The sequence below is a fragment of the Hyla sarda genome, chromosome 11 (assembly GCF_029499605.1).
Source record: "Hyla sarda isolate aHylSar1 chromosome 11, aHylSar1.hap1, whole genome shotgun sequence".
Lineage (NCBI taxonomy): Eukaryota > Metazoa > Chordata > Amphibia > Anura > Hylidae > Hyla > Hyla sarda.
The window spans coordinates 8,500,738-8,516,408 of NC_079199.1; the positions used below are offsets into that span (position 1 = coordinate 8,500,738).

The 15,671-nt window shown below is 42.3% G+C and overlaps 1 protein-coding gene across 1 annotated transcript in view; it reads right to left on the reverse strand.

Annotated features, from left to right (window-relative positions):
- Positions 1-938: 938 nt before the first annotated feature.
- LOC130295000 (prostaglandin E2 receptor EP2 subtype-like) overlaps positions 939-15,671 on the reverse strand; it is a 32,798-nt gene continuing 18,065 nt past the window's right edge. Inside the window, exon 2 of the mRNA XM_056545169.1 lies at positions 939-4,057. Within this exon, the coding sequence (XP_056401144.1) occupies positions 3,734-4,057 (324 nt within the window). The 3' untranslated portion in view covers positions 939-3,733. The remainder of the gene's footprint in view (positions 4,058-15,671) is intronic.

Here is a 15,671-nt window from a genome sequence, read left to right on the forward strand (position 1 = left end):
TCATTATTGCGCGCATACCGGGGCACGTCCAGATAAGAACGACGGAGGAAGCTGGTGAATGACATGTCGTGTGTTGTCGTGTCAGCTGGAAGGATGATTCAGTTTACTAGAGGAACTAAGTCATTTCAGCTAAGAAAAAATTAAAAATAAATGTCATGCCAAGGTTCAAGGGTTTATCATGGATATCGGTCCCCAGTGATTGTTGTCTTATCTGCAAAACTACAACGCCCAGCCTTTCAGTTCTCAGGGCCGGCTTAAAAAAAGTTATGTGACAGTGTGAGGGGGAAGAGTTGTATGACCATTAAAGAGGTACTCCGCCGGAAAACATTGTATCCCCTCTCCAAAGGAGGATTTCCGGGCCAGCGGCGGCATCCAGAACATGGAAGCTTGGAGCTTCCGTGTTCGTGATGTCACGCCACGCCCCCTCCATTCATGTCTGTGGAAGGGGGCGTGACAGCTAGTACGTAGCCATCACGCCTCCCTCATAGACATGAATGGAGGGGGCGTGGCGTCTGTAGTCGCCAGTCATCTGGCACGGAGTGGAGTTTACTCCATGCATTGGATGACTGGGGTGACGTGTCGGAGATAGCGGTGGTCCCCAGCGGCGGGACCCCCGCGATCAGACATCTTATCTCCTATCCTTATCTCCTACCCATAAAGGGTGGGATCACACGTAGCGCTGTTGGCTGTTCGGGCATGCTGGGAGTTGTAGTTTTGCAACAACTGGAGGGATGCAGTTTAAAGACCACTGAGAAAAAAAAGGTATATTTCAGACTTTCTAAGACTCCAATAAACAGTACAGCTATGCCGGAATCACTGGTCATACATATGTTCCCAAATGGGGCGGGTCGCAACGTAGAATGGAAAACTTCTGTATCAATCATTACATCTTAGAAATAAACGAACATTCAAGTTTTTTTAAAATCAATTTTATTACATAAAAAAGAGACGCTGAACACGTAGACAAGTTAACAATTAAATAACAACATTGTTTTATATATGTATAGTCAATAAAACTTTCGATGTCTATGGAAAAAAATACTATTTAAGTGCTTTTGGAAATTTTCGGAAAAATAATAATTTTTGTGTCTTTTTTAATGTAAATTCACTCACTTTATATTAATCTCTTTTTTAATTGTTTCATGTAACAATACTGAAAAATGAATACCGGCCTGGTTGCCCCTGGCGACCAATCAGAGCGCAGCTTACATTGTTTATTAACTCCCGTGGTAAAATAAAAGCTGTGTTGTGATTGGTTGCTATGGGCGACAACACCCTTGGTAACCAGCAGCTTTCATTTTACCTCAGAAATTCATGAGCTCTGGTTGTTTGCTGAGGGCAACACGGCTGGTTTCCTGTTTTAATATTGATACCTGAGGCCCTTTGTGCTTAGCCCGTTGTCCCAATGGTCCTTGTCATGGACTCTTCTCCTGATCTTGTGGGCCGAACATCTTCAGTGTAGATAAGCAGTTTTTACTCAAAATGGCTGCCTATTGGGAACTTTTATAAGCCTATTGAATAAAAGACCATGTGACCCGCCTGAAGTAATCGTAACATGAATAATACTTAGGGCCAGCTCACATTAAGGCCCCATTCGCACTACGTTTTTTCAGAGAGAAATTCCGCTTGGAAATTCAGGTAAAGCATGAACCTTCCGTTGTTTTCAACTGATTCTACTGCACCATTCGCTTTCCGGTATTACCAGAAATACCGGATCTTAGACTCCGCAAAAAGAATGAACATGTTGGAAATGCATTGCCATCTCCACAAATTGCAAGCGGTCCTAACTCCGACTGATTCAGTGGAATCTCCGCCCGGAATGACATGCAGAATCTACGCCCGGAATTTTTCCGAGCAAAGATTCCGCCATGTGAATAGACCTTAAGGGAAATTCAGACGTTCCGCCTCACAAGGGTGGTATCCAACAAATTTTGCACTTCGTTGTGGTAAAGACAAATGTGTCATTCCCCTGAATCTTTTTATTGACACTATTACATCTGTTATGGTGCATTCACAACACGTTTGGGGCATACAGCAACCAGATCCAGCAGGGCAATTGTAAAACCGTACCCCATTCATTTCAATGAGGGGACCGGAGTCAGCTAATGCCTCCGGTCAGCTCATTTTCCCACCGTATCTGTTTTTTTAACCAGACTGAAAACTTCTGTGCTTTTGGGTCCTGGAAACAAAACATATAGGCTTTGTGGGAAAGACCAAACGTAGTCACTAGTAGACTATTTTTGTACATTAATGTCTATGGGCGTGTTGCGGGTACACCACAGTATATCTTGAAATACCTTTTTGAAGGTATGTCTATGACAGCACCCTGAAACGGGATTAAAGAGGCCTAATATGTAAGTGGCACTTGTCTGGTAAATTCCCCAAAACGGGTCTCCCATTTTATGCGAGATTGCCCAGTGGTCTAACCTTTTTAGGGTCCAAACTTGGAAGAAAAGACGTAGATTACAATAAAAAAAAAAAAAACCTTTTATAAGGCTTGAGTCTGGATTCTTATGTAAAATCCAAAAGACTAGTGGTCTCAACCATGCTGGGCTGTGGGCATTATACTATATATCATGCTATATAAATATACAGTACATCACATACATGTGTCCTGCAGCACTGTGCATCAGTACATAGGTTTAAGAACATTATGGGAGGGGGGGTCCCCTCCTTAGGACCCCTCTGTAAATCAAAATGCATGGGCAGGCAAGTATCTAAATGGCCACCGTGTAATGCTGAGGGAGTGTCTGTCTGGTCTCGGCTTTTCCCAGTCAACAGTTTTTTAGAGCCGGACCCACAGTAAATTGGTTGCCATGGTGGTTCCTATCTGGATATTTGACAACTGTTTGTAAAGTAATGCCCGATGAGATGTCAAGTTATTATGTTTTTTTCTCTATTTATGGTCAAGCTGGCTTGCAATGTTCTCCTTCTTCCCAAATTGTAGTTGCCCTATATTGGTGGAAATAAGTATATTAGATAAACTAACAAATCCAGGAAATAATAGCTCCCCATGTGGTGAGTGACCAAAGCCAGCTTCAGATGGGGTTGTCGTCTGCCTCTGATGAAGAAGGACCTGGTTATTGTCTCAGAACTTAGGCTTACCAGAAGGTGCATGATCAGTGTAACCATGTTAGTTTGTTGAAGCCTTGTACTATTGCAAAGTATTACATTTTAGCTAGATACTCCTTCATAATTCGACCAAAGTGCTACTTTTTATCCAAAATGTACATAACCTTGCCCCTTGATCAGTTTACAGTATTTTCAAGTGAAAAACAGGATTACTGGCTAAAATGCAATAGGTAGTGATTAAAGGTAATGGTTTACCACCGATACAATGCTCTGCTAATCTTCCAGTCAGAAAACAGTAAAAGTGGAGGTACCAGTCTAAAATCAGTATTGGGAAACCACGAACATGTGTGCATATAACATCTAAGAAAATGCTTCTTTCCACCTGCAATGCCTTGACTTTGCCCCATTCTACTGAGAAGTTGAAGGCACTTTGGTTCTCCTTGCTTCACTCTTTTGACCAAAGAATATTACTGACATGACACGTCAGTGAAACATACAAGTCGTGGTCCCAACCTCTGACTGCATGGACCCTGTAGTTATAACTTGCCAAGGTCTTGATGATCTCCACTTTCATTGGCCATCACCATGACTGGATCACCTCTGTACCTGTCATATATACTGTATGTTCGGTACATGGAGTTCTTTTATACTGTTTATATTACTAGGTGTCTGTTTTCTCTCCCCATGCAATTTTTTCCCCGTCAGCTAAATGTTTCTTCTGGGAAAGCCCATATGTAGAGTCGACAAAGTTCAGCTTGTTGTTGGTTGACAGGCGAGTACTTAGGGAAGGAGAGTTTCTGATGCTTCCAAAGTTGAAAGAGCTCCGACAGCATAGAACTGAGCGCATCAGCCTGAGAACGGAGGGTCGTAATATGGTGAAAATCCAAGGATCAATAATAGGATTGACTGACAGAAATCTCAGGGCTAAAAGGTCCATTTTGTCATCACCTTTATCGCTGTCTGCCCTGTTAATATAGGCCCGTACCTGAAAAACATAAAATACAAAATTCACATATGGATTGTTAAATGATATGCGGGTGGTTTACTAGCAACATAATAGAGCACCTCTATAATATATATAAAATTCTACTTAAGTATGTATGTATATATACTGCTCAAAAAAATTAAGGGAACACTTAAACAACACAATGTAACTGCAAGTCAATGACCCTTCTGTAGAATCCCACTGTCCACTCAGGAAGCAACGTGGACAACGTTCTGTTGCATGCAACATGCTCCAGCATGACTGGTTTGACGGTGGGTCAGCAATGGTGTGAGGTGGCATTTCTTTGGGGGGCCACACAGCCCTCCAAGTGCTTGCCAGAGGTAACCTGACTGCCATTAGGTAGCTAGATGAGATCCTCAGGCCCCTTATCAGACCATATGCTGGTGCGGTTGGCCCTGGGTTCCTCCTAATACAAGACAATGCTAGATCTCATGTGGCTGGAGTGTGTCAGCAGTTCCTACAAGAGGAAGGCATTGATGCTATGGACTGGCCGCCCATTCCCCAGACCTTAATCCGATTGAGCACATCTGGGACGTCTCGCTCCATCCACCACAGACTGTCCAGGAGTTGGCAGATGCTTTAGTCCAGGTCTGGGATGACATCCCTCAGGAGACCATCCTCCTCCTCATCAGGAGCATGCCCAGGCGTTGTAGGGAGGTCATACGGGTTCATGGAGGCCACACACACTACTGAGCCTCATTGGGACTTGTATTAAGGACATTACATAAAGTAGGATCAGCCTGTAGTGGGGTTTTCCACTGTGATTTTGAGGGTGACTCCATATCCAGGCCTCCATGGGTTGATACATTTGATTTCCATTGATAATTTTTGTGTGATTTTGTTGTCAGCGCATTCAACTATGTAAAGAGGAAAGTATTTCATACGATTAGTTCATTCATTCAGATCTAGGATGTGTTATCTTAGTGTTGCCTTTATTTTTTTGAGCAGTGTATGTGTCTATGGATGTTCCAGCATAACTTCCAAACGGCTGATTATATTTCAATTAAACATGGGACGTGTGTTTCTTATATGAAAATACATAGTAGAGTTAAAGGACAACCTGATACTGACAAAGTAAAAACAGCGGGGTCCGAACAGTTAAACAGTTACTTTACCGTGATATTGGTCCAGTGGCAGGATGTCTAGAAGGAGGTGCAATCTCCACAGCCAAAGAGGTCTATGGTACTTCCGGTACTTCTTCTGATCATGGTACTCTTGGGCTGTGGAGACTGACCGGGAGTTTTAAACATCCTAGTGCCAGGCCAACGTCAAGGTAAAGTATAATTTAACTGCCTGGCAGGCAGGTGCAGAGAATAGTTAGTGCTGGGGCAGGAGAGGGGACGGATGGAAAGCGAGGATGGAGCAGGCGGGGGAGAAAAGAGTTAGGGGGTAGAAAATACATCAGTGCGTGGGGAGGGAGAGTGCATGGCTGCACTGCTGCATTGAGCCTATCACTGCTGGGGCTTCAAAAGGCTGAGAGACCGAGCAACACCGGGTACTCATCTAGTATGTTATAAATATAAAGCATATCTAAATATATCAGATGCAGAACTGAAGTCCATGGGCAAAATCGATAATGTCGCCATAAATCGTCCCAAATAATAGTGACCTGCTATGCCTAAATAATGCCACCATATGATGTTTACATAATGTTGTTATCTAGGACCTAGAAGTGCCATACAGTGCCCATATCAAGTGCTCCATGGTACCTACATCGTAGTGATATATCATGCCTAAATCATGCAGCACTTGCACAATAGCACCATGCAGTTCCTGCCCAACATTTCCATACGGTGTTTAGGTAAAATGATGGTGTATCGCTTGGATTGATGATGCCCTGTACTTGTATGTAATATTATTTTATGGTCCTGTATTTATTGTGCATGCTGCCTGTATACTGTGACACGTCCTGTATACTTATCACCATTAGGTTGCACATTGCCGCCTATTTTCCAGTAAGTCTGACATTTCAGGAGGTTCTCTCAGGGGTTCATGAATAAATAAAGGGCAGAATTAATATTTGATGAATTTGTTGATTAACACAGGAACAACTTTATGATCCCAAAACCTCATTAGGCTCGAAAACAACCATAAAACTCATCTGAGGAGTCACACAATGATATTATGTCTCCCTATTAGACAATGTTTCGCAGACGTTGCGTTAACATAAGTCGTCTGCAAACGATTGACAAATAAAGGACTAAGCGCCATAATCTGTCTAGGGAAAGTTTCAGAAAGTTATCTAATGTAAGACTTTATGTCTATTATATCAAGGCACATAGCCCAATATTAATCCAGAATTAAGAAAATATTTTAAATTCCACTTTCCATCATGATTTATATATATATAGGATTTATTTGTCTGGTATATTTTTTTTGTCCTGTCAAATCCTTCTAAATAAACAAACACTAAACAGAAACTCAATAAACCCCATTAAAGTCAATGGGATGCGTTAATGTTAATTTTTCGGCTTTGAATGGAGGCCTAACTATTATTTTGTATTCCTGTGCTTGTTATGTGCTTAGGAGTCCAGTGGGTGGTCCTAGTCAGTGATTTGACAGTCCTAAGTAGGACCGCCCACTATATATTAATCTGCTCAGCTCCTCCTGCTCTATAACAGTATATAAACAAAATTTTAATGGTGACAGGTGATGAAAATTCAGGCATCATAGAAGGCTCTTTAACCCCTTAAGAACAATGGACGTAAATGGACGTCCTTTTGACCATGACGTACATTTATGTCCTGAGCTGCATACCAACTATGAAGCTCTATGACTGACATTGGCGATCCGTTCAGGTTCCGAGTCTGATCTGCTGATCAGTAAATGGTGAATAACACTGAGTAATTCTATGCATTAGGCATGGCATCATTAAGTGTCAGCAATCTAATGACTGCTTATAAAAGTCCCCTATGGGGACTTAAAAAGTGTCAATAAAATAATAATTTTCTTTTTTTATTAAAAAACAAAAAACATTCCCTAATAAAATTTAAATCCCCCCTTTCACATTTTTTTAAATACGAAAATAAATAAAAACCACATATTTGGTATCCCTGTGTGCAGAAATGATTATGATCCGTATGGTATTGCAATTTTAAAGGGGTACTCCGGCATTTTCAGAATGCTCGGAGCCAGAAGTTGTGATCGTGATGTCACGGCCACGCCCTCCTGATATGCCATGCCCCCTCCATTCATGTCTATGGTAGGGGGCGTGTCAGCAGGGGGGGGAGGAGGTGTGGCGTGATGTCAAGAGGGGGCGTGGCCATGACTTCACGACCACTGCCACAGGAACCCGATGTTTGTTTACAACACCGGATGCTGCGGGAGATCGCGGGGGGCCCCATCATCGGGAACTCCCCCACTATCATCCTTTTTATGGTGGATACAATGTCTAGCAGCGGATTACCCCTTTAAGCATACTAATTTTGTCAAAAAAGTAAATTTTTTTTTTAAAGTAGCACAAAAACAGAAAAGCAAGCCTAACCCATGGGAATTGTTTGAAATTTCCTAATAGTTTTTTTTTTTTATTTCCCCTATAAAAACACTTAGAATTTTGTTTCGCAATACGTTTTATGGTAAAATGAAAGGTGCCGTTACAAAGTACAATTGGTTGCGCAAAAAAAAAAAAAGAAACAAGCCTAATATGGGTCTGTGGATGGAAAAATAAAAGCCTTATGGCTCTTAGAAGGCAAGGAGGAAAAAACTAAAAACGCTAAAATTAAAATGGGCTGTGTCCTCAACAAGGGGTTAAACACCATGTTTTCGCTTAGTCCTGAACAGAGAAGAAAGCTAATCATTTAGCTCAAAGCCGCTATGTATGGCTTTGAGTTTGGTCTTTCTTAACAATGTGCCATAACTTTCGATGACTGGGAAAACACCTTTTTAGAAAAGTACGAAAAAAGTTGTACCAATATAGCACAAACATTTTTATATTTGCAGAAGTTTTCTATTGTATTTCTATTGTATTTTATTTAATATTGTATTTATGCTGTATTTTGTATTGTACAGTATATTTTTTTGCATTTTGCATGTGTTTGCCACAAAATTCCTTATTTAAACTTGTATGTTTTGTTGTTCTTAGGTGACAAGAACAACAAAAAAAATTACTTCGGGGGCCCCAAACCCCCTTTTATGAAGTCAGGTCTCATTGACCCTACAGAGTCCTACAGACCCATGTACCATTACCATTGGGTCTTGCGCTGCAGTATCACTCCAGCAGGTAAGTAGGTCTTATATCTTCTGCTATCATTGTCATTGCAAGTTCACAACTTCAACAAAGGTGGCGCCACCTGTTAAACTGATTCTCAATTTTTTTGTCTTGAACAAAATGTCTGATGTCCTTACAGTGCTGTTACTATGTATGTTTTGTGCTTTGTCAATATTTTAGATGTTGGTGTTCCCAGAAGATGGCATTCTACCCTTACTCGGATTTGAAATGCCATCCATCCCTCTTTACCACTGTGGTTCACTATATATCTCTATCTATCTCATATCTATATCTATCTATCTGACTATCTATCCAGTATACCAGGCAGCTGTCACTGATGACAGAGCAGCCATTGGGGCAGGTATTATGTTCTCCTTGGACGGCTTCTGCTGTGGCATAAAATGTTGCACCTACATGTGACATATATAAAGCCAGTGTAACATTCGACGTAAACTTTTCATGTAGCTCAGACGTAATGTGCATTGTGAAAGTTCCTTTCTTTTTATACAGGGCCCGAATTTGTCTCGCATGTGACAATGACAATTGACTTATTTTGCGCTATTTCTGTTAGAAGTTGCGGTGGATCAGTCAACAGCCTTTAACCTGCTCGTTGACTGTATCCGAAAGATGGTTTATATATATATATATATATATATATATATATATACATATATATATATATATATATATATATACATATATATATATACAGCAGTGTTTTCCAAGCCATTGTGTCTCCACCTGTTGCAAGACTACAACATCCAGTATGCCCGGGCAGCCGAAGGCTGTCCGGGCATGCTGGCAGTTGTAGTTTTGCAACAGCTGGAGGCACACTGGTTTGAAAACATTGTTCTACAGTGTATCAGTGAGTTAAAGAACCACTGTACTCTCTCAACATGCCTCCATGAATTAAAGGAGTATTCTAATGTGTAATAGTTATCCCCTATCCAGAGGATAGGGAAGAATTACCTTATTGTGGGGGTCCACCATGATCTTGAGAACGGACATGAAGCAGCGAGCTGCGCATTCACGACTCTACTACATTAATTGTCTATGTCGCTGCCAAGAATAGTTGAGTTTTCCACGGGAGGACCCCTTTAATGGAGAGGTGCAGGCGCAACTTGCCGCTCCCTTTTTACTTGAGACCCGAGTTTAAATTCTCAAGATTGCTGGGTGAACCCATATTGAGAATGAACATTTGGTAGTCACCTCGGAATGAAGCAGCAAATTGCGCATATTTATGGTGCAGATTTATCAGAGGTTTTACTTGCGGTAATTTAAGCTGATTTTCCTTGATGATTCTTCTATGTTCTGTGATGTGGCGGAGAATGCATATCCTTTTTGCTGAAGATCCAATTGGGGATTACAGGAGTACGCTCCGGCTGGTAGCGTTCTCTGCCGTGATAGCCCCGGTTTGCGGCTTAACGGAGACCGGTTATTGACGTCACTACGGTACGGGATCAGATCCAAGATACCTCCAACGCGTTTCAGAAGCATGGCTTCCTTCTCCCTGACGAAGCATCCGGAGGGAGCGTACTCCCGTAATCCCCAATTGGATCTTCAGCTAAAAGGATATGCATTCTCCGCCACATCACAGAACATTGAAGAATTATCAAGGAAAATCAGCTTAAATAACCGCAAGTAAAACCTCTGATAAATCTGCACTGTATTATCATCATCAAGTAGAGCTACAGGTGTGCGCACAATCGTTCAGGAGAAGCTCGTTCATTTTGACAAGCCAAATAGCTCTTCATACAGAGTAACTTAATGGACATTCTTTGACTTGCAGTGCCACAAGCAAAGCAATAGACACTTACTGCTATCTTCAATAAGGAAAGAAATAGAACATTTTACACAATCTGACATCTATAGAAACTGCCACTCAGGATCCCTATACATTCATGATTAATCCAGGTATATACAATATCCATATTTATATATCCAATCTTAATTCCATTTACTCTAAAACTAGATTCACTAATATATATACATTTTTGTTCAAATTAGAGCACAAAGAATAACCCTTGCCATACACACTTGCCATACCAATGGTCCAACTGCGTCCATCTCAGCCAGGAATGTGTAATCATTAATGTAAGCGTGTACTGTAACATATATGTGCATTATACAAATATATATATCCCCGAGTAATTTACAAAACTGTTTAACTTTCTGGCACCAGTTGATTAAAAAAAAATAGTTTTCCACGGGAGTACCCCTTTAATCAGGCAATATCCTGTGGCTAGGGAGTAATTATTATAAGTTGGAATACCCCTTTCACAATTCCGGAGCATCCCCCGTTATTCCTCCTGGAAGTGTATAAATAAGTGGACAATTAGATATTACCATTCCATTTGTCAAAGGGGTGTAACACTGTTATTTCTGTATGGACAGTGTCAGTGTGTACAGGGGCACCCCTATTACAAGTGGAATGGTAACACCCAGTTGTCACTTTATTCACACATAACCTAGGAATTGCACAATGCAATTGTATTTTATATTGCCCCTCTGACCCTGTAACCCTTCTTATCAATGAGAATGGGGGGGGGGGGGGCTTTTAATTTGCCTTACAATTTATTGACCCCTTCCGTGTACTAGATTGCAGAATTCTATTAAAAAAACATAAATTGGACCTGATAAGTACCAGATTTATAGAAATTTTAGAATTTTCGTCAGACAAAATTACTTTTAAAGGAGAACTCCAGAATACTAAAATTGTCCCCATACTGCCGGCAGTAAAAAAATAAAGATGTACATACCTTCTTTCGCTTCCTCGGTGCCTCCGGTATCCCACTCCGGTCTCCGTCGCGATCCTCTTCCTGGTTGCCGATGGTTGGTGAGTCATACTGCACTCAGCCAATCACTGGCCGCAGCGAAGTCCTGACTCGGCCGGCGATAGGCTGAGCGGCAGTGTGACGTTTTCGGCCCCGGCAGCAGGTGCCGATGTAGTGAAGAATTTTGTGTCTTGAACCGTTCTCACACTGCTGCTCAGCCTATCGCCGGCCGAGTCTGACTTCGCTGTGGCCGGTGATTAGCTGAGTGCAGTATGACTCTCAGACCACCGGCAACCAGGAACAGTATCGTGGCAGAGACCGGAGTGGGTTACCGGGGAAGCGAAGGAAGGTTTGGATCTATTTATTTTTTTACTGCCGGCAGTATGGCGGATAATTTTTGTATTCTGGAGTTCTCCTTTAAGGTGAAATCACATGTGACAGATTTGTTTTAGGAATTTCTGCTGGCGACCTATTCCTCTCACATATCCCAGTTCAAATAAATGGATTTTCAGACCATGTAAAATCTGCTTTATGATTCTTTGGTTCTTTGCTCAGTGTCAGAAATGTTGGCATTGCTTGGATTATTAGGTGTCAGATTATGAGACTTTGTTGATTATCCGATGTAGAAGTTTTATATTTTTCTAGTTTCCTTTTCGCCAACTTTATTATGTCATAACTTGTAGAAGAATGTTGCATGTTAGTCAGACTTGTACTTTGTCCCGTGTAAATATTGCCTTTCAAGACGAGAAGAGAACACGTTTACAGAAAAGTCTTATCCGGTGCAGTCCTTTATAAGTTCTCTGTTCTGCCGAATTTATTTTTTAATCGTTTGGCTGAATATTCAATGAAATGTTTAGTTGGGGGTACAAAAAGGCGACAGGACCTCAAAAGAAGTGGTGAAACAGGACCCTAACTGGTGCTACTTAACACCACCATACCATTACCCACCTAGGGCAGGAAGACTTGGCGGTTGTTTGCACTCCTGTCTATATGATCTTTCAGTTAAAAGCCACCATCTTTATTTAAATGTTAAAGGACCCCAAAAAGAGAAAGCCCTATTAAACTATGAATGTAGCTAACCAGTCCTGGGCCTGTCTCTTCAGGGTCTGTGATCTGCCTCAAATATACATTCGGCCTGGGCTTGTCTCTTTTAAAATCTATGATCTGCCTCAATGTTATGTATGGCCTGGGCCTGTCTCTTTAGGGTCTGTGATCAGCCCCAATGATACGTATGGCCTGGGCCTGTCTCTTTAGGGTCTGTGATCAGCCCCAATGATACGTATGGCCTGGGCCTGTCTCTTTAGGGTCTGTGATCTGCCTCAATGATACATACGGCCTGGGCCTGTCTCTTTAGGGTCTGTGATCTGCCTCAATGATACATTTGGCCTCGGCCTGTCTTTTTAGGGTCTCTGATCAGCCTCAATGATACGCACGGCCTGGGCCTGTCTCTTTACGGTCTGTGATCTGCCTCAATGATACATTTGGCCTGGGCCTGTCTCTTTAGGGTCTGTGATCTGCCTCAATGATACATTCAGCCTGGGCCTGTCTCTTTAGGGTCTGTGATCTGCTTCAATGATACATTCGGCCTGGGCCTCTATCTTTAGGGTCTCTGATCAGCCTCAATGATACGTATGGCCTGGGCCTGTCTCTTTAGGGTCTGTGATCTGCCTCAATGATACATTCAGCCTGGGCCTGTCTCTTTAGGGTCTGTGATATGCGTCAATGATACATTCAGCCTGGGCCCATCTCTTTAGGGTCTGTGATCTGCCTGAATGATACATATGGCCTGGGCCTCTATCTTTAGGGTCTCTGATCAGCCTCAATGATACGTATGGCCTGGGCCTGTCTCTTTAGGGTCTGTGATCTGCCTCAATGATACATTCAGCCTGGGCCTGTCTCTTTAGGGTCTGTGATTTGCGTCAATGATACATTCAGCCTGGGCCCATCTCTTTAGGGTCTGTGATCTGCCTCAATGATACATTCAGCCTGGGCCCGTCTCTTTAGGGTCTGTGATTTGCCTCAATGATACATTCAGCCTGGGCCCGTCTCTTTAGGGTCTGTGATCTGCCTCAATGATACATTCAGCCTGGGCCTGTCTCTTTAGGGTCTGTGATCTGCTTCAATGATACATTCAGCCTGGGCCCATCTCTTTAGGGTCTGTGATCTGCCTCAATGATACATTCAGCCTGGGCCTGTCTCTTTAGGGTCTGTGATCAGCCCCAATGATACGTATGGCCTGGGCCTGTCTCTTTAGGGTCTGTGATCAGCCCCAATGATACGTATGGCCTGGGCCTGTCTCTTTAGGGTCTGTGATCTGCCTCAATGATACATACGGCCTGGGCCTGTCTCTTTAGGGTCTGTGATCTGCCTCAATGATACATTTGGCCTCGGCCTGTCTTTTTAGGGTCTCTGATCAGCCTCAATGATACGCACGGCCTGGGCCTGTCTCTTTACGGTCTGTGATCTGCCTCAATGATACATTTGGCCTGGGCTTGTCTCTTTTAAAATCTGTGATCTGCCTCAATGATACGTATGGCCTGGGCCTGTCTCTTTAGGGTCTGTGATCTGCCTCAATGATACATTCAGCCTGGGCCTGTCTCTTTAGGGTCTGTGATTTGCTTCAATGATACGTATGGCCTGGGCCTGTCTCTTTAGGGTCTGTGATCTGCCTCAATGATACATTCAGCCTGGGCCCATCTCTTTAGGGTCTGTGATTTGCTTCAATGATACATTCAGCCTGGGCCCGTCTCTTTAGGGTCTGTGATTTGCCTCAATGATACATTCAGCCTGGGCCCATCTCTTTAGGGTCTGTGATCTGCGTCAATTATACATACGGCCTGGGCCCATCTCTTTAGGGTCTGTGATTTGCTTCAATGATACATTCAGCCTGGGCCCATCTCTTTAGGGTCTGTGATTTGCTTCAATGATACGTATGGCCTGGGCCTGTCTCTTTAGGGTCTGTGATCTGCCTCAATGATACATTCAGCCTGGGCCCATCTCTTTAGGGTCTGTGATCTGCCTCAATGATACATTCAGCCTGGGCCCATCTCTTTAGGGTCTGTGATTTGCTTCAATGATACATTCAGCCTGGGCCCATCTCTTTAGGGTCTGTGATTTGCTTCAATGATACATTCAGCCTGGGCCCATCTCTTTAGGGTCTGTGATCTGCCTCAATGATACATTCAGCCTGGGCCTGTCTCTTTAGGGTCTGTGATCTGCCTCAATGATACATTTGACCTTGGCGATTGCACATTCATAATCTTCAGGGGAAAGTTCTACCACATTAGAGAGAAATCCCCAAATTATAGAAAGCTCCGGGGACCAAGGAATATTACATATGTTTGTTTTATGTGTCACAATCTCATATTTTAAGCTCTGGAATCATTCAGTGAATACTGCACATGAAATATCAGCCTTACCCAGACTGACCAAACAAGTGACTCTTCTGAATCACAGATGAGTAGTCGACGACCTTTCCCCTCCCGCCCTGACACCCTCCACATTTATTCATGTCTTATTATAAACCAATATGAGGGTCTTTACGTTATTAGTGATCAGCCCGCACCCCTTATGACTGAGTGCTAAATTCCAGCTCAGTATAGTGAAAGCTTTAGTGGATGAAAAAATTTAAAGTGATGGATCATCATTAAGCTTTATTTTACAGATTCCATAAATAGCTACAGAAAATTGCAGAAACTTAGTAAATACATAACATTACTGATCGTGAGCTCTGATATCTGGAGTATAATACAGGATATAACTCAGGATCAGTACAGGATAAGTAATGTAGTGTATGTACACAGTGACCTCACCAGCAGAATAGTGAGTACAGCTCTGGAGTATAATACAGGATATAACTCAGGATCAGTACAGGATAAGTAATGTAATGTATGTACACAGTGACCTCACCAGCAGAATAGTGAGTACAGCTCTGGAGTATAATACAGGATATAACTCAGGATCAGTACAGGATAAGTAATGTAGTGTATGTACACAGTGACCTCACCAGCAGAATAGTGAGTGCAGCTCTGGAGTATAATACAGGATATAACTCAGGATCAGTACAGGATAAGTAATGTAATGTATGTACACAGTGACCTCACCAGCAGAATAGTGAGTACATCTCTGGAGTATAATACAGGATATAACTCAGGATCAGTACAGGATAAGTAATGTAATGTATGTACACAGTGATCTCACCAGCAGAATAGTGAGTACAGCTCTGGAGTATAATACAGGATATAACTCAGGATCAGTACAGGATAAGTAATGTGATGTATGTACACAGTGACCTCACCAGCAGAATAGTGAGTACAGCTCTGGAGTATAATACAGGATATAACTCAGGATCAGTACAGGATAAGAAATGTGATGTATGTACACAGTGACCTCACCAGCAGAATAGTGAGTACAGCTCTGGAGTATAATACAGGATATAACTCAGGATCAGTACAGGATAAGAAATGTGATGTATGTACACAGTGACCTCACCAGCAGAATAGTGAGTACAGCTTTGGAGTATAATACAGGATATAACTCAGGATCAGTACAGGATAAGTAATGTAATGTATATACACAGTGACCTCACCAGCAGAATAGTGAGTTCAGCTCT